This window comes from Alexandromys fortis, unplaced genomic scaffold, assembly GCF_014885135.2.
Source record: "Alexandromys fortis isolate MF-2015 unplaced genomic scaffold, M_Fortis_MF-2015_v1.1 scaffold_324, whole genome shotgun sequence".
NCBI classification, from domain to species: Eukaryota; Metazoa; Chordata; class Mammalia; order Rodentia; family Cricetidae; genus Alexandromys; species Alexandromys fortis.
In genome coordinates, this window is record NW_026068221.1 from 773,660 (window position 1) to 792,670 (window position 19,011).

At 35.6% G+C, this 19,011-nt stretch overlaps 1 protein-coding gene across 3 annotated transcripts in view; it reads right to left on the minus strand.

The window, feature by feature from the left end:
* Nucleotides 1-3,456: 3,456 nt before the first annotated feature.
* The window catches only part of Zmat1 (zinc finger matrin-type 1), a 42,017-nt gene continuing 26,462 nt past the window's right edge, over nucleotides 3,457-19,011 (minus strand). For all 3 annotated transcript variants that reach the window (XM_050130557.1, XM_050130559.1, XM_050130558.1), the window contains 3 exons: nucleotides 18,597-18,662; nucleotides 9,492-9,591; nucleotides 3,457-6,012 (listed from right to left, as the gene is read on the minus strand). In XM_050130557.1, coding sequence (XP_049986514.1) covers nucleotides 4,695-6,012; nucleotides 9,492-9,591; nucleotides 18,597-18,662 — 1,484 coding nt within the window. In that variant the 3' untranslated portion in view covers nucleotides 3,457-4,694. The remainder of the gene's footprint in view (nucleotides 6,013-9,491; nucleotides 9,592-18,596; nucleotides 18,663-19,011) is intronic.

Genomic DNA, 19,011 nt, shown 5'->3' on the forward strand with positions numbered 1-19,011 from the left:
TGCCATCATTGGAAGATCCTGAGAGAGAGAGAGAGGAAGGGAGAGAGAGATAGAGAGAGAGAGAGAGAGAGAGAGAGAGAGAGAGAGAGAGAGAGANAGGAGGAGGAGGAGGAGGAGGAAGAGGAAGAAGAAGAAGAAGAAGAAGAAGAAGAAGAAGAAGAAGAAGAAGAAGAAGAAGAAGAAGAAGAAGAAGAGAGGAGATATGGATAAGATAATTGGTACCAGTCTATCTTCTCTTAGTCTCTCTGGCTAACTGCTCTGCTGTCAATAATGACTGGCCTTTAATTATCATTTTGTTGCATTAAAGATGAGGCCCTGCATCTTTAATTGTATGACTAATTATGCAAAATAAAGGATTAATTCAGTAAAATTTATGGTCCTCAGTGTAATGGATTTGCTGCCAGTCTCCGGGTCCTAAAAGCAGCCAGTACCAAGCAGGCTGCATGTCCCCGACAGTTTACTGCGGGGTCCAGAAAGCAGCCAGTCCCAAACAGGGACGGTGCATGAGACCACATGGTAGGTCTCCATGTTTCCATATGGCAGGTGGTGGGCAAGAGAGATGGATAGGCATACCATGTAGAGTAAAGTTGGATATTTATTAGGAGGGTTATGGAGGGGAAGAGAAAAGGGGAGAAGAGGGGAGAGAGAGAAAGGGGGGAGAGAGGAGAGTCAGAAGCTGCCTCTCCAAGAGAGGGACAAAAAGAGAGAGAGAGGCTAAGGGTGCAAGCAGGAAGGGAGTGGGCGTGGCTTGTCTCTTAAAGAGACAGAACATTACACTCAGGACCATACATCTCTTTAGAGCAGAATGAGTCTACAATTTGATACTTTCACTAAGACCAGTGGCAAAGATTCGTCCATCTTGTCTCAGCTGCCACAATCTTTAATTTAACCTGAAAACTGTCACCCTCTTTTCTACCCTCACCATGAAAAGTCCTGTGGGAAAGTACTCAACTCTGTTCTAGAAACTCGGGAACAAAATACCCCAGCTAATGGCATCTGTTTAACTTCTGTTAAACTGCTTGATTGCCTTACTTCTCCCTGAAACTGTCAAGCAGGATATAGTTTTTCTGTGTTCTTTGCCTTTAAAAGCTCTCTGTAAAATGCATTTAAGGCTTTTCTGTGAGACGTGATTCTCAATTTGGATTTTGGTTGTGGTGAATGGTCTTTGCATTGTACCCTGCAACAAGGTTAAGCTTTTTTCGGGGGCAGGGGGAGCAGGTTTTCACTTTCTCTACCAGGCTGGTCTCAAATTCACAGAAACCCACCTGTCTCTACCTTCTGAGTGTTGAGATTAAAGACCCACTACCTAAGTTCAGCCTTCTTAGGTAAATAAATAAATAAATAAATAAATAAATAAATAAATAAATACATAAATACATAAATACATAAAATAAGTTATGGTACTGATGATCCTTGCCCTGCAGCCAGGGAGGTGGCACTTAACCAAAACAGGGAGGACAAACAATTATAAAGTGTCAATTGTCTCATTATCTGGAGGCTGCCATGTCATTTGGCCTGTGGCCTTTTGCCTCTGAAGTGGTTACTGAAATCTTTCTCAAAATGCATTCCATACCAATCCTGTCTTTCACCTTCTTCCATTTCAGGATCTTTATAAACATAGAGTCTACCCAGTAATCCAGGATAATTGTCCTGTTTAAATTCCTGATTAGTAACATTAATTTCATTTTTTCTTTGTAACCTAAAATAGTCACAGAGTCCAAGTGGGTTTTTTTTTTTTTTGATGGTCTTAATGCTGCCTTGGCCACAGGAATGAGTTATTTTTTTTCTGTTGAATTAACATATTAAAAGGTAGAATATGAGAGTTACAGGATATCTTGGGGAGTTCCAGTTTAGCTACCATGTTTTACCTGGAAAGTTGGGGTCCCATCTTGTGTTTTTTTTTTTTTTTTTTTTGAGACGGGGTTTCTCTGTGTAACCTTGGTTGTCCTGGAGCTCACTCTGTAGACCAAGCTGGCCTTGAACTCACAGAGAGTTAGGCACCAATCAACGAGTATAACAGAATAGCATTAGTAATAATTCCTTTGATTTTTCCCCGGTCATATTTGGTTCTGCCCTGGGTCTCTCGGATGTCTGGCCTCTGATTTCTGGTCATCCAGGCAATATCAGACATGGATTCTCTCTTGTGGCATGGGCCTCAGGTTTGACCAGTCATTATTTGGTCACTCTCTTGTGGAGTTCTGTACCACCATTACACTGGCACATCTTGCAAGCAGGACTGATTATAGGCTGAAGGTTTTGTGGCTGAACTGGTGTCCCAGTCCTACTGCTGGAAGCCTTGCCTGGCTATATAAGATAGCTGATTCAGGCTCTGTATCCTTCATTACTAGAAGTCCTCATTACAGTCTTCCTCATAAAATCCTGGGAGTTTCTACTTCACTAGGTTTCCACATGACCTCCCAAATTCACCCCAACTCCAGTTGTCTCTCCCAATACTCTCTCCCTCCACCCCACCTGATCCCTCCTGTTTTCATCTGCCCCCGACCCCAGTTCACTCACAAAATATGTTAGTTTGAAATGGTCTCCAACAGATTTGAGCACAAAATGGATATTCAGAAAAGAATCTACCAATTCTAAAAATTCTATCAATTCAATTGATTTCTAACATTTTCTGTGAATACAATGTGTGTGTGATCAAAAGAAAATTGTCAATATTGTAGTTTACAATCTACCTTTTCTACCTGTCTTACTATTTTTTCATCAGTACATCAAATGCTTCTTTAAAGAGAGCATTAACACACTGATATATATTTATCTTATATTAAAAGTCTCATGGAAGAGAAATGATTTTATGACAACCTAACATTCTTTGGAATAGTTCACTCATCTTAGAATAAAACCAATCATCATTATGTTCTAGTATCTACTTGTTAATTCAAACCTCAGAAAAAATATAAAATCATTTTCTCAGATTCAGATATATCACCATCACATTTGCCATGATTTTTGACAAGATTGGCATATACAGGGCTTACTGTATTTTAGTTTTTCTGTCATGGGACTGCATACTGGAATCTGGTGGTATCTTTGCAAAATGCCATAGCAACTTGATGGCACTACTAAGATCATAATCCTGGGATTTGGAAATCTTAGGTTTTTATACTTCCTACTATAGCATAATAATGTTCAAGTTTGTACAGAAAGTACTTATCATAAAACATAGTGCACTATCAGAAAAAAATAAAATTAAATAATTTAAAGTTAACAAATCCCCATAGTTCTTAAGCATTTATAATGTTTTTCTCCTTCACTTTCAAGTTGAAGATCTTTTTCTAACCTAAAGTTAAACTCGAAACAATGCTAACTTCTATAAAGCAGTCTGTAGAATAAATCAAATTATAGCCTTACTGTGTGGTCTTCCTAGAAATTAGTTGCAAACTCCATTTCTTGTACCTCACATGGATAGAATCTTTTGATGGAAACAATCACAAAGATGTATTTAGAAATTAAAACACTTTAATATAAACATTTTTCAGAATATAGACCGATTTTTATCAGCCCTTTGGAGAACATTTTAAAAGTATATATCATCTAATTTATTATACACTAATTTTCCACTTTCAGAACTAGAAAATACAAAATACACTGCAAATTAGATTTAACAAAAAAGGGCTAAGTTGATTCATACATTTTCATTGGAGAAAACATAAACATTAACACACAACAGTAGCAAAATACCACCAATACTAACACAAATTCTAAAAGGATTGGATTCTGAGAAGTCTGGTCTCCCTCAGGCCTGACCATTCTTCCAAAACCAAACAAGACTTGGAAAATTCAGGGTGGTATGGCTGTAGACTGCTTTGTAACTCACTGTTTAGGTACATAGTTTCCATGAGCAAACAAGTCATTTTCATTGCAACTTGAAGGACAAAGTAGAAACACCTCTACTTAAGAAAACCATATTATATATAAGCAATAGAATAATTTTTCTTTCTTATAAAATCAGAGAAAGTAACTTTAAAAAGCATATTGAATATTTTGACTTTAACTGGCTTCTGTTAGCAATTAACTGTACACATGTACAAATACACAAATAACACAAATTTCAAAAAAAAAAAAAACAAAGTTTTAAACCTTTCTTCAACCTTAAGGGAACAAAACTGCAAAGGAGAAAGCACTGAATCTTCTGGATTTTCTTCAGTAGGTTTCTTCCTCTCCCATTCTTTTTAGTATTTTGTTCTTGCTTATTGAATGCTAGGTTTAGACTTTATGGTTCTACTTTCAATTACATTTTGAAAGGAGGGAGTGACATAGAGAGAGGGGGAAGGTGAGAGAGGAAAGCAGAACAGAGGACACATACACACATAGAGAGAGGGGGAGAAGGAAAGGGAAAGAGAGAGAGAGGGAGGAAGAGAGAGTTTTATCTCTTCTCTTCATTTGAAGTGCTTTATCTCAATTTTCTCAGAACTTTTCCCAGTGATATTCTTGATTCAGTCTTCTGATAGTAAAACTAAAAGTTCAAAATTCTTGAGTAGGTTTACCTTAAAACATTTTCTTAAAGGATGGATTTAGATATTTTGTGTTTCTTTTCTCATATTCATTTTTGCAAACAAAAAAGCCTCAAGGTTTTTGAGCTGATACTCTACCTGCCTTTCCTTAACTTCACCAGTCACTCCTATCTTTATCTAAATCAATATTGCTTTCTTTTAGCCATTCTTGGGTATCTTGTAAGTTCAGAACCCAAGAATTGACTCATCCCAAAGGATTTCCTCTTCTGTTCTTTCTTCAACAAATTTCTTTTTCTTGTGCTTACGTTCTTCTTTCTCTGAGGACACTTCATGTTTTCTTTTCTTTTTTCGATGCTTCAGTTTTTCAGAACTGACTCCAGCTTTATCTACCTCTCCTTTAGTTTGCTCAATGTTCTTGTTTTTGTCTAAATCTTTATCCTGATAGCTCCTTTTCCTTTTATGCTTGGACTGTTCTTTCTCTGGCCTTTCTTTCTCTTCCCCCAGATGTCGTCTTTTCTTCTGATGTCGTCTTTTATGACTTGTTTCATGGGCACTGGTATTGTCATATGAAGGCAGGTCCTTGTAAATGTCATATTCTACACTGTGTGAGCCAGGGTTATTTTCTTGCTGACTAAGGCTCAGAGGACCAGGTTTTTCTGAGAAGCAATCTCTTGTGAACTGATAGTAACTATCAGAGTCTGGGTTCCGTTGGCTCTCATAAGCTGGTAAATAATGAGGTAACTTATATTCCACAGCTTGTGAACTGCTGTATGGATCTGTGTGAGTCTGGAAAGTCTCACACGGGAATCTTTGCTCAAACATTCTGTGCTTAGATCTTCTGTCAACCATTTCTCTGTAATCATGAGTTTCAAAAGCACTATCAATTCTTCTAAAAGACATCTTTGGCTTGAGTTCTCTAGATTCCTGCACCTTGCTATAATCATCAAATTCATTTGGGAAATCATCATTTCTCCTCTTTGAATGAGGTGGTAACCAGTGAGGTAACTGGCCTTCCACTGGTGAGCCACTGTATTGTCGCTGGTATGTCTGTGGACTCTCAAATGAAAATCTTTCCTCACACATCCTTTGTCTGTGTTCAGAATCAACCCTTTCTCTGTAACCATGATCCCTATACTTATAGTTTTCTGTCACCCGTCTAAAACTAATATTGGGATCAAGTCCTCTGGCCTTCTGTTCTTTGATGTAATCTTCAAGCTCATCCTGGAAAGAGTCATATGTTTTTGACTGTGCTGGTAAACAATGAGGTAACTGGTCTTCTACTGCTCGAGGATTATTGTATGGTCCTGGCTGTGTCCAAAAATTTTCAAATGGAAGTTGTTGTTCAAGCATTTTTTGTCTGGGTCTGGAATCAACCATTTCTCTGTATCCACGGACTTCCAAGTAATTATCCTCCATCTTCCTGAAATGAACCTTATACTCTAGCTCTCTAGGTTTTTTCACTTTGTAATAATCTGCACATTCACCTTGGTAAGACTCCTGTATCTTCTTTGAATTCTTTACTTGGTTGATAACATGAGATTCTCTACAAAGAAAATAATACAGTTTTGATTACTATGAATATTTTATTTTCTCTAAAATATTAGTTTAAATAAAATCTATAAAGGTTGAATACAAATCTAAAACTATAAAAAGAATTTTGATGCTCAAATCATAGCATGGATAGGTAGATATCTCTCCAGAATTCCACAAGTTTTATGCAAAAACATTTCTTAGAAGATGGTATATGGGAGACACTGATACTTTCATTTTCTAAATGATATTGAAATAAAATCATAGATGAAGAGCTGCAGGGAGATGGAATGCTGTGGAAAGATACCAGAATGCAAGAGCAGACAATAACAAAGTGAAGTACAGGAACACCAAATGTTTGAACTGTAAGAGATTTAAATGGAAAACCATAAACAAGTGCACAGTAATAAACTATGGACAAGGAAGATGCCCCTCAGTGGGGCTCTTAGCAGAAGAGAGAAGGAAACTCTTGGTGAGTTTCAAAGTACAGAAACTATCACCTTACAAAAATACAGTCTTAGATAGGAGACTTATGTGATCTATTAGTAATCTGGCCCCAAAGAAGTCTCCTGTATTTCTCAGCTTAACTCATTGCTGTTGAAATGAAGAATTATCTTAAAAGTTGTCCTGTTGTCCAGCCTTACTTCTGGATGTATAAATACATGCATTTTAATATCTTCAAAATCCAGACTGTCCATCCGAGTCATGAATATATACAGTGTTCAGGTTAAAAAGATCAACAAAGAGACTTTAGAGTTAAACTGCACCATAAATCAAATGGTCTAAGCATACAGTATTTGATTCAACAGTTGCACAATACACATTCTTTTCAACAGCTTCTGGAATTGCCAGGAAAACATTAGAGAGAAGAGAAAAGCTGCTTCCTAAATGGATTTGGAGCTTGCTTCATAAGAGGGAATCCATGCCTACTGCTGTATACCTGCTCAAAAAATCATGACCAAAGAGGTCTTAGACCCTGGGAAGGGATGGTAAGATTATTGTTTAGCTAAATTGGCAACATCAAACCATCCTCTAAATGTCTGTTTATACTCACATACAAAGACTATTCTCTGCCTTGAACAGAGCATCCTCTCCTTTGCAGATAAATACAGAGACCCATGACTGCATAAGATGCTGAGAATAAAGGCTTAGTCCTAGACTAGACATTTATACCACCTGCTTAATATTCAAGGAATGCTGGGGAAGATGGGTCAGAAAGAATATTATGTTCTGGCAAATGGGGAGAGGGGTTAGAAATTATATCTTTAAAGCACAACATAGAAGTGACAACCATGAACTTACAGCAGCTGTGTATACTGTAACCAGGTCCACAGAAGTCGGGCCCTCCTATCAGTCAGTTATGAAGAGAAAAAGGATTCATGAGGCCCTACCACATACTGTTGATCTACTGTCAACCACAGCTTCTTGGAGAGGGGCAAGCATAGTATCTAAACGTGTACCCAGTGGTGATCCCAAAAGGTTCTGATGGTTGGTTCTGCGCTCAAGATCACACAGAAAGCTCTAAATAAACTTTGTGAAATGCTAAAAAGAACCAAAGCTAGTACACATGGGGAAGAGATTTATAGTGAAGGAGGCTAGTAGGATGTGTGTGTGGGAGGGGACAACAGGAGAGATTGAAAGAGTAAAAAGAATACATAGTGTACATGTACAAAATTATTAAAGAACAAAGTCTACTTATTAAAGAAGAAAAATGCAAGACAAAATGAGAATGCAGAAAAAATGAATATACATTTTAGTGGGAATATAAATTAGTGCAGCCATTACAGAAATCTATATGGAAGTTACTCAAAAATAAATGTATAACTTCCATAAGATCCAACTATATTACTCCCAGACATATATCCAAAAGAATCCTAGGTTGCTTAGAAGAGAGATGGCTAAACAGCAATACTTAATGCAATACCATTCACAATAGTTAAGTTACACAATAGTTTAGGGGACCACCAACAGATATAGAATATGTTGTGACTCTCAAAAAAATACTTAATATTTAATAAGAAAGGAAAATAAAAATCATATTGTTTGTTAAAATAAAGGATAGACATGGAGATCACGGTGTTAAGTGAACCATCCTAGGTCCAGAAGGACAAGTAATGACTGTTTTTCTTTCATCTATGGGATCTTGATATTTTTAGAAATTCCCATCATAGTAAGCCACTAGGGAAGAGGGAGGACATCAGCATAATTGGGAGAATGAATATGACCCAAGTGTGGTTTATAAATATGTGGAAATATCACAATAAAAGCAATTATTTTGCATATGAAATGTGGTAATAAATTTTCAGGCCTGGGATAAAATAGAGGATGAACATAGGAGTGAAATGATCTCATTCTACTGTAATACCACAAATATTAATGCATGCTAGTATGTGTGGCTAATTAACATTAATAACTAATGTCCTTATAAACTGTCTGAATGTCACATTTTTAAAGCCAGTTCTTTGATTAGATGCACAGATGTGAAAGGTTATAGATTTAAAATTCTGAGGTTTTAATATCTATAGTGTAGTTTTATTTGCTGAGTCTGCAATATAATTCCTGTGGTAGTTTGAATAAGAATGTCCCCCATAGGTTCATGCTTGAATATTTGTAATTGTTTGGAAAGGATTAGGAGGTGTGGCCTTGTTGGAAGAGGTATATCACTGGGGGGGGCATAATTTAAGGTTTCCAAAGACACTGGCCATTCTCAGTGTTCTTTCTTTCTCTGCCTCCTGATTATGTATCAAGATGTGAGCTCTCAGCTGTTCCTGGCACCAGGTCTTTGCTTCATCATCATGTTTCTTATCCCTCCGAAACTGTTAATCCCAATTAAGTGCTTTCTTTTATAAGTTGCCTTTGATAATTGTATCATAGCAATAGAAAAGTAACTAAGATACCTCTAAGTAATCACAAATACTATAAATATGTTCTTATAGGGTAAAATAATAAATCTTATATTTTGATTTAAAAATCAACAACCAAAACATAAATAACTCCTTGCCCTGCTACCAAAATTACCTACTGTACAATGCCACAAATTTCTCCTTGTCTTAAAAGCAAATATTAATATTGCTAAAAACAGATCTGGATTCTGTATTTTAGGTACAACAGCATGACCTTTGTTCTGAACTATTATACCTCACTGTAAAGATGAATATTAGATCACCGAATCCTTGGAATTAAGAAAACCTTTTTAAGATGCCTTGAATTTGCATGGCTAACCTGAAAAACTTATTTTTTTAGCACATCTACAAAGAAAAACAATGTTGTCTATTCATGAGGGTGTACCAATTTGCCAGTGCATTATTGTGATTAGAAAGTGTCCTTGACACTAGTGTGCAATACGTTACAAATACTGTCTACTTCCTCTAGATTCAGATCATGGGGAAATGAATATCTAGAAGGTTTGTAAAATACATTAAAGATTATTTGACTAGAAGATTTGGTCTTTGGTAACATGACAATATTTTTTAATAGCAAAAAAAAACTTACTTAATTTGATGTTCACTTCCTTGCATGTGGGACCGGAACATGTGTAAAGATGTAAAGGTGATACTGCAGATATGGCATACGTAGGTTCTCATTCTATATGCTATAAAAGTGATAGAGTTTAAGAAGATCAATATGGAAACACTTAGAATCATATAATGCCAGTGATGGATAATACTTTATTAGAGACCCTCTACTTGAAATATCCTAAGAAAGACTGGTCCAAAGACATAAAGTCACTTGCTGATAGTCACAGAAGCAAAGAATAGCATTAGCATCTTTTAGCCCATGTCTCTAAATTTAATGCCCAGGATTCCTTATACTATACACTGAATCTTCATTTATTTCCTAAGAATCTGCTATCTGCTTGCCTGATGTTGCTACACACACTGTATAGCAGGGGCTTTATTGGTCTGCAACAGCCTTTTTGTTTGCTATTAGTTAGTTTCTTACAAAACCAAACCCTGAAATATCACAAAACATTAATTAAAAACATAGGAAAATTTTACTCTCTTATTTGAAATCATTGTAGTTCACTAGTTACCAAAAATAATTTCCACAAATTACAAAAGAGAACCATTGAACCCATGCATAGGATGAAAGGTGAAAGCAAAATTCTAAAATTATAGCTGCCATTTAAAATGAATAAAAAACAAACAAAAACCTGACAAAAACACAAAACCAAAACAGAAAACCTTTCAAAACAAACAAATTATAAAACAAAGGTATATAACAGCTAACTAGTCTGCTTTCAAAAGATAATTAGAAGCAGGAGATAAACTTATTTTCGAAATCCCACCATCTTTCAACTTTCTTGTTGGTCAGCAGAACAACTTTCATGAGACAAGTATAAAATCGACATTATTCTAGAGACAAGGCAATAAATTGGTACCATATAAAATTTAAGGACAACCAGAATCATCTTCTTGTAAATCAAACAGCAGTTTAATCACTTAAAGGAGGATAAGTTAATCATATTTAAGTGTATTGACCTTTGTTGAACAAACATTATTTACAGAAACAAGAGACTACTTGCAGGGAAGAATAAAATAAAGACATTGAATAACATGTTCATTATTAATACATATTGTTAATGACCAGCAATCAACAGGTTACATTAAAATTTGAATGAACGTTTTGATAAGGACACTCAGAACATCCTTTAGACAGAAAACAGTTTTTCAAAAAACAGTGTTAGGAAAATTAGTTACATATAAATGTAGGTAGACTTTTGTATCTCATCAGTTACACTGATCGACTCAAAATGGACTAAAGAGTTTAAGCATAAGAGTGGTATAGGGGCAAACAGGAGCATGCAGGTAATAACAATTGATGAAAAAAAGATTCAAGGAGAGTGGGAAGGAATGTACAGGAGAACTTTGAGGGAGCAAAGGGAAGGAATAAAAGCTGCAGCTAAAATACAATCTCAAAACTAAACAACAGAAACACTGATAGCTATAAAATTCCTAGAAGAAAATTCAGGTAAAATGTTTCAGGATACTGTAATATGTAAGGAATTTTTGGAAGTGACTCTCAAAATTCAGGAAGCAAATGCAAATAAAGACAAATAGGATTTTAAAAAATGTTAAAGTTGCTACAGGACAAAGGAAACACATAACACAATCAACAGACAATCTATAAATGGGATAAAATTTGTGGTTTGTGTATAACAACAAGCAATTGATATCTAGAATATATAAAGAAATATATATTGAGGAACCAAAACCTTAATAACAAAATAAAACCTTAGGTCATTTCTCGGAAGGAGACATCCAAAATGTTCAATAAGTAAATGGAAAATACAAAATATCACTAATCACCAGGTAATTGCAAACTGAAAGAACAAGGAGATGCCATCATACCTGAAGAACAATTGCTAATATAAAACAAAAAACCCTAAGGATAGGAAATGCTGATGAGGATGTGGAGAAAATGTTGATGGAAACCTAAAATAGAATAGCCATTTAAAGTATGGAAGCCACTTATCAAATAAGAAAATAATTACCATATGTTCTTGTAAATGCAATTTTAATGTATATCCAAAGAAACTGAAATCAATATGTAAGAAAAGTATACATTCCTATGTTTAGTTTATTACATTATTCACAATAGGCAAGAAATGAAACAATTCAAGTGGTCCCAAATTATTGAATGGATAAAACATAGTACACACATTGAAATGTTATTTTGTCATGAAAAAATACTGAAAACCTATCTCTTGTGACAACATACATGGAACTGAATGTAACTATTTTAGGTGATATAAGCCGTCATGAAAAGTACTATGTGATGTGGGAGGGTCATCTGTCTATGTGTTACTTTCACTGGTTAATAAAGAGACTGCCTTGGCCTTTGATAGGAAAGCAGCTTAGATAGGCGGAGTAGACAGAACAGAATGCTGAGAAGAAGGGAAGTGAGATCAGACACCATGCCTCTCCTCTCCAGGGCAGACACCATGGAGCCAGCCATCAGGTCAGACATGCTGAATCTTTCCCAGTAAGCCACCACCTCGTGGTGCTACACAGATTATTAGAAATGGGATAATCAAGATGTGAGAATTAGCCAATAAGAGGCTGGAACTAATGGGCCAGGAAGTGTGTAAATGAATATAATTTGTGTGTTGTTATTTCCGGGGCTAAGCTAGCCATGCAGAAGCTGGGCAGGATGAAAAGCAGGCCTGCCCGCAGCATATCACTACAACTATGTAACCTTCCGCCTATGCTAAATCTAAAACACTTAATATAATAGAAGTTTAGATTAGAATGGTCATCACCAAGGCCAAGAAGAATAGGAAGCAAGGAAAGCACATATACAGGTAGGTAAATGTGCACTGTTAACAGTGAGATGGTGGCAAGAAGCTCTGGGTGTTAGTCCACTGTATGATGATTATAGATAACAATTACAGCCTATATATTTCAAAAAGCAAGGAAATGGATTTTGAAAAATTTCAATACAAAATCATAAATGTTTTAAGTTATAAATGTGTTTAACTTGTCTTATTATTATTATTCACTTGTCAATTTATTTATTTATTTTGTTTTTTTTGAGACAGGGTTTCTATGTAGCTTTGGAGCCTCTCCTAGAATTAGCTCTTGTAGATCAGGCTGACGTTGAACTCACAGAGATTCACTTGCCTCTGCCTTCTGAGTGCTGGGATTAAAAGGCCTGCACCAAAACCACCTGGCTTCACTTGTCTTATATATAAGTATATCTGTATCAAACATATGATACTCCCACAAATACCCACAGCTTTAATTTTTTTTGTGTTTTTGAAAACTTTGAATGAATGATTCTTTAAAAATTATCTTCTGTCTCTATGCTCTTATTTTATGCCGATTAAACTTTCTGTTTCTAATTTGATTTCCTATATTCTTTGAAACCAGGAAAAATATAGTATGTATTCAAAGACATTCAAAAAACCTCAAGACCTGGAAATAATATATCCTATTATTATAAATGAAGACTAGAATGACAGTTCACTAACATGAAATACACCAATTTCTCTGGTAAAAACCACCCGGAGCATTAGGCATAGAATCCTAGAATTCTTTCCTGGAGAATAGAGTTCAGTTTCTATATTGGAATTGGGAATTAGTTTTGAAAACTAATACTGAAAATGGATTATCAGAGACACTGTGAGAAATATCCTGGATTAAATATTTTTATAATTCTTTAGTTATCTATTGGCCTCTTTCAAGTTTGTGAGTCCCTAGTTTAAAGATTATTAGCTGAAGACGATGGATGTCCTACAAAACAAACTACTCAATGAGAAACTGTGGGTCTCCAAAGCAAGGCTTTTCAGGAAATTATTGCTATATTTATTTTATAGATGTGAAAACCAAACCAGAAATGGCCTTCATTAACAACATATATAGAGGGTGTACCTAAGTGATACATGATGAACAAGACTCCTGGGTTTCTCTAATTTGTGGGTTTCAAATCTGGTTATACATTAGAGTTATGTGGAAAATGTTCATGTTAACTTAGCCCTTGGCTTTTCATATATTCATGCTCTAATAGTGGAAATATAGGAATTAAAAGGGTTTCTGTCACATGCAAAGGGTTTAGAGGCAGTTCCAGAACTGTGGTGTGATTACCATTACCTTAACTCTTGGATTTTCTACATGTTGACACTACCACTTTCTAGAATATGGATAACTCAGATATAATAAGTAAAAATATGTAAATCATTTTTGTATAGACAGGAAACCTATTCACTGTCCCAGTTATCAGAATTCTAGGCCCAATATTTTAAAATTATTTTAAAGTCTATTTTGCATATGCACACATATGATTTGTATATTATATTCTCAATCATGTGCCATGTTGTTCATGTGGAGGCCAGAGGGCAACTTGGTGGAGTTAGTTCTCTAATTCAATCATGTGGTTCCAGGGACTGAACTCAGATTGCTAGACTTAGCACCCAGATCCTATGCTTGAATTAATGTGGGAGTATCATATCAATCTGTTGATTTCATTGGTTAAGCAATAAAGAAACTCCTTGGCCCTGATAGGTTAAAACATAGGTGGAGGAGTAAACAGAATAGGATGCTGGGAGGAAGAGGAAGTGAGCTCAGACTTGACAGCTCTGCTCTCTGGAGCAGAGACGCCAGGCTCCACTCTCCCAGGCAGCTCCGACCCAGGATGGATGTAGGCTAGAATCTTCCCGGTAAGCGCACCTTGGGGTGCTTACACACATTATTAGAAATGGGCTAAATTAATATGTGAGAATTAGCCTAGAAGAGGCTAGATAGAAATGGGCCAAGCAGTCTTTAAATGTATACAGTTTGTGTGTTGTTATTTCGGGCATAAGCTAGCAAGGCAGCCGGGGTGCTTGGGACGCAGCCGGCCGCTCATTATTTCAACACTTGATGAGCTATCTTGTAGGACCCTGGCCTAATCTTCTAACCCATCCCTACTGTTTCTTACACTCTCCACTCTCTTATCTCAGAGACTGCTCTTAGGCCTGTTTAGTTCTGCTATACACCTGCTACAATCGTTTCTAAGTTCACATGGAAACTCAGGCTTGTTTGCACCTTTTAACAAGCCTTATTTTAATTTTTAATTAACATAAAGCCTTATACTGATGGTTCCAATAGTGTTAACATGTGAAGAGTTAGCAATGGAAATCTAAGGAAAGTAGAAAAAGGTGTAATAGAAGATTTGATGATACTCACTTATAGAAAGAATATAGGGAATTAAGTATAGAGATTCAAGTGTAGATGTCTAATAGTGATACTATCAAGAACAAAAGTTTTGCAATTTAAGTTGAATTTAGAAATTATTAACTTAATTTTAGATAAGTGCGATAACTTATCTAAATTTAGATAACTAAAATTAGTAAGATAACTAAAACAAACACAACATTTAAAAATATATACATACTTTAGCCTTAGTCTTATCAATCCTGAGCTGAGCTAGATAGGGACTTAAGCAAGCAGTGATAATGAGGAAGAAAAAATCAAATATGGAAAAACATGCACATTATAGAAGATAAACAGAGGCAAAGATAGATAGAAATAAGAAAATGAAAATAGTGGAATAATTAAAGTGGCACATGGTGTTAAGTTGCCTTTTTTGAAATTTTATGTGTTTTGCCTACATGTATGTCTATGTAACATGTATATGCAGTACCCATGGAGGCCAGAAGAGGGTGTTGGAAATAGAGATGGTCATCAGCTGCAATGTAAATGCTGGGACTTGAACTCAGATCCTCTGCAAGAGCACCCAGGGCTCTTAGCTTCTGAGCTATCTCTACATCACCATAATTGCCTTTTTCTTAAAACTGGTTCACTTGTAACATGGAATTCTGTTGTCAGTGTTCTCTGAAATTCTCATTAGCTAATTTAATTTTTCTAGATATGTCTTTTTGTTGTTGTTTGAGAAAGGGTTTTGCTATGTATCCCTTGCTTGCCTGGAACTCACTATGTAGTCCTGACTTGCCTCAAACATATAGTATACAGTAATCTTCCTTCTTCTCCCTCCTGAGTACTGACATTATAGGCATGTACCACCATGTCTAGGTAAACTAGATGTTTTCATAATGTTCTAATGTTTTTGGCTTGCAAGACAGGAGTTATGACAGGATATGTTTATTCTCTGAGCAGTAGCTTCAGAGATTAGTGTAAAATGATTTCAATAAATAGATTGAATTTTACTGACACTATTTCATGATCAGATATGAACACCAAAATTCTTTTTGCTGGCAAGATTTTTGTCAACTTGACACAAGCTAGGGTCATCTGGGATGACGGAGCCTCAATTTTAAAAAACTGATCAGGTTGGACTGTGGCAAGTGTGTGGAGAACTTTCCTGATTCATGATTGATGTGGAAGGGCCCAGCTCATTGTGGACAGTGCCACCCCTGAGCAAATGGTGCTATTTATTTAAGAAAGCAGACTGAGCCAGCCATGGTGGTATCAAGCCAGTAATCAAAGATCCTTTATGGTCTCTGCTTCAGTTATTGCCTCCAGATTCCTGCCTTGAATTCCCTCCATAGTTGACTATAAGTGGTAAGCTAAAATAAACCCTTTCTTTCCAAAGTTGCTTTTGGTCACAGTGTTTTTTTTTTAACAGAAAGCAAACATTCTTCTCTCATTCTACTAATCTTGACATTTCAGAGTGCTAAAATACTGTCTCACACAGCAGCAGCAACAGTCAAACACCTCTCATTTAGACTCAGTTCAAATTTATACAGAAGCCACACATTTCAGAGCCTTTCAACTCACCAGTAGGAAAAATACCTAACAACTGGCAATTCATCATTTCTTCAGACATTTAAAGTAAACTGCCACTTTTACTTTTATGCTTACTTAACTCAAATTCTTTAAAATAGTGGGTAAAACTACATATCCCCAAAAAAGGTTTTAGCACTTTGACCACACTATATAGGAAACTGAAATAGTACAAACAAAGGGACAACATTTGAGAGAAAGATTCATTAATAGTTCACTGACTAATATATTAAACTAATCTCTATGGAGGTAGGAATAAATAGTTTTATGCTTGTTCTTTTTTCTATCATTGGAAATAGAAATGAATTACATGACATTTCCTCCCTTAAAAACCTTAAGCTGAAATGGGAGAAAAAGCACTTAGAGAGAAAAGTAGATACACAGAAGGGTAGGTAGCCTTAAAGGAAGCAAAAAGGCTTCCAGGTAGCAGCAGAATGTTTAAGAATGAGTATGAATTAGTCAGAAGCAGGTTATCGAAGTATTTCAGGCAACAAGGGAGGAGGGGTATAAGGAAAAGTACAAATAAAAGAAGTAAGGTAATGGTTTTGGAAGCCATACAACTTGCAGGTATTGACCTGCATAGCTAAGAGCATGTCAGTAGCAGAAGACAAGCATGAAGAGGAAGGAAAAGAAGGAGAAGGCTAGGGCATTTAGATTTCATCTTTAGAAGTTGGAAAAGCAGTGAAGAAATTTCAAGTTGGACAGTATCATGGAAAAATTTGTGTTTTGAAGGAAACACTCCAGTAATTGAATTGAGAGTGCATTTGTGGAAATAAAGCCAGTGGCAGAAAAAGTACTTAGAAGGCTATGATACTCTGTGTCTTCAAGTTTCTTACATATAAATCATTTAGAGGTCTTGTTAAAGAAGTGAATTCTGAATAAGTAGGTCTATAAAAAGGGCTGAATTCTATTTTCTAATAAGCTCTCAAATGATACCAACAATTCTTGTCAATATCTCACAGTCTGACTAACAAAGCTCTAGGAATATATAAAGACCCATAGTAGTGTAGGAATGGTGTGGATAGAGTTAGGGGGACAGTAATAATTCAGGAGGTAAAACCATCAAAACTTGGCATTTCATTAGATTTAATGGTGTGGTATTGGGGAGCTGACAGTTAGCTATAGGTTTTTATTTTGGAAGAGTGTTGATTTAAAATGGCTTTGAGGTATCCAACTGCAATACTATCTCCAATTTTGACAGGTAGTCTAAGTTTGATGGACAGGCTATGAGAGTACAGATGACAGTTAAAACCAGGGAAATACACAGAATTGTGCTTGCAGAGTCAGGCCAATAATGGAACCTGTGAGGACCTAAATCTAGGTGTTGAACTCACAAAGAGCTGATGCAGATAGCTTACAAACAAAACAAAACAACGAAATAAAGTAGAACCAGACTGTGAGGAATTGTACATGAAAAGAACAGAATTTTAAGAGGTCAAAAGTAATGAACATTTTCACATGGAAGTCTGTCTAGTAAGAACAGGTGAACTATAATGTGTTGAAGAAAAGGTAAAAGAGAAACTATGAAAGGGCAATAAGACACACTAGTAGTAAGAAGGTGTTTGTATGTGGCGGGGGGATAAGAAATATAACAGAGGAACAGATATATTTCTCCAGTCAAGGCAAGTCTCTATGTTGTACCTGAAATTTTGCTACCCTTTCTTAGCTCTAAGCCATCTAGTCATTTTTCAAACTTTCTACTTCTATCACTCAAAATCATAGAAACCTATGGATCAAGAAATTTCATGTTAGCAAAATATGTTCAATATATGTTACAAAAATGTGTATACACACATATTCTTTTGCAACGAGGCATTATTAACTAGTTTATATATTTCCTCTTCAGAAAAATGGTATATTCCTATTTATACTACCAAGAATGACTAGTTTAGCACCCCAAAAAATATCGTTGTATCACATTAATTTGAAATACTTCTTAAAATAACATGGAAACACACACACAGACACACACATGTATGATTTTGAAATTAAGAGACATAAAAGACTTTATGGCTCTCATGTCCTAGAAAAACAAATAAAAATACATGAAATTGATTGCTTGAATACAAGTTCTTTAATTAATAAAATCCAATGGTTTATTAGTATATATGTTTTATAAAATACAAAATTCCTGTGAAAGAGTATAGAATACTTTTCTAGTTTGTTATTTGTATTTGATTTTGCTAGTAGACATTTCTCAGCTATGTAGCTATAAATGTTTTCCTATCTTCATTTTTTTTCTCCTAATATAATATTGTGAAGCATTAGTAGATTGTTGAAAGAAGCAGGAAAGAGCTTACACTATCTGCTTGGATTATCCAGATCCAAAGCACTGCTAGAGAAAAAAAAGGAGTTGTTTTGACCTTATTCCTACCTGGAGGAGGCTTCACAATAACAGATTTTAGGAAGGTTGGCGCTGCCGATGTAGTGTTGGGTTTATCTGCAGAAATAATTGTAATGAAAAATTATTAACATCTGATCAAATATTAGAATTGTATCCATTGTAAAGTATTAAAGAAATTCTCTAAAAATTTACTATCTTTCTACATGCTCAGCACAGGGCTTCTGGATAAAAGAAATTAAGTCATGAAGGCTCTTTTGTGAGATAAATGTGCATGCTACTTTGTCACCTAGTTTGTAAACCAAAGACTTGGGAAGGAGGAAATATTTTATAACCAGTTTTGTTTGACCATTTCCATTTATGGAAACAATAGAAGTATGGGAGCTATTTCAAGGTTATTCTTTGGCAATTCACAAGATAAATCAGATGGTATGAACTTCTAAGATGA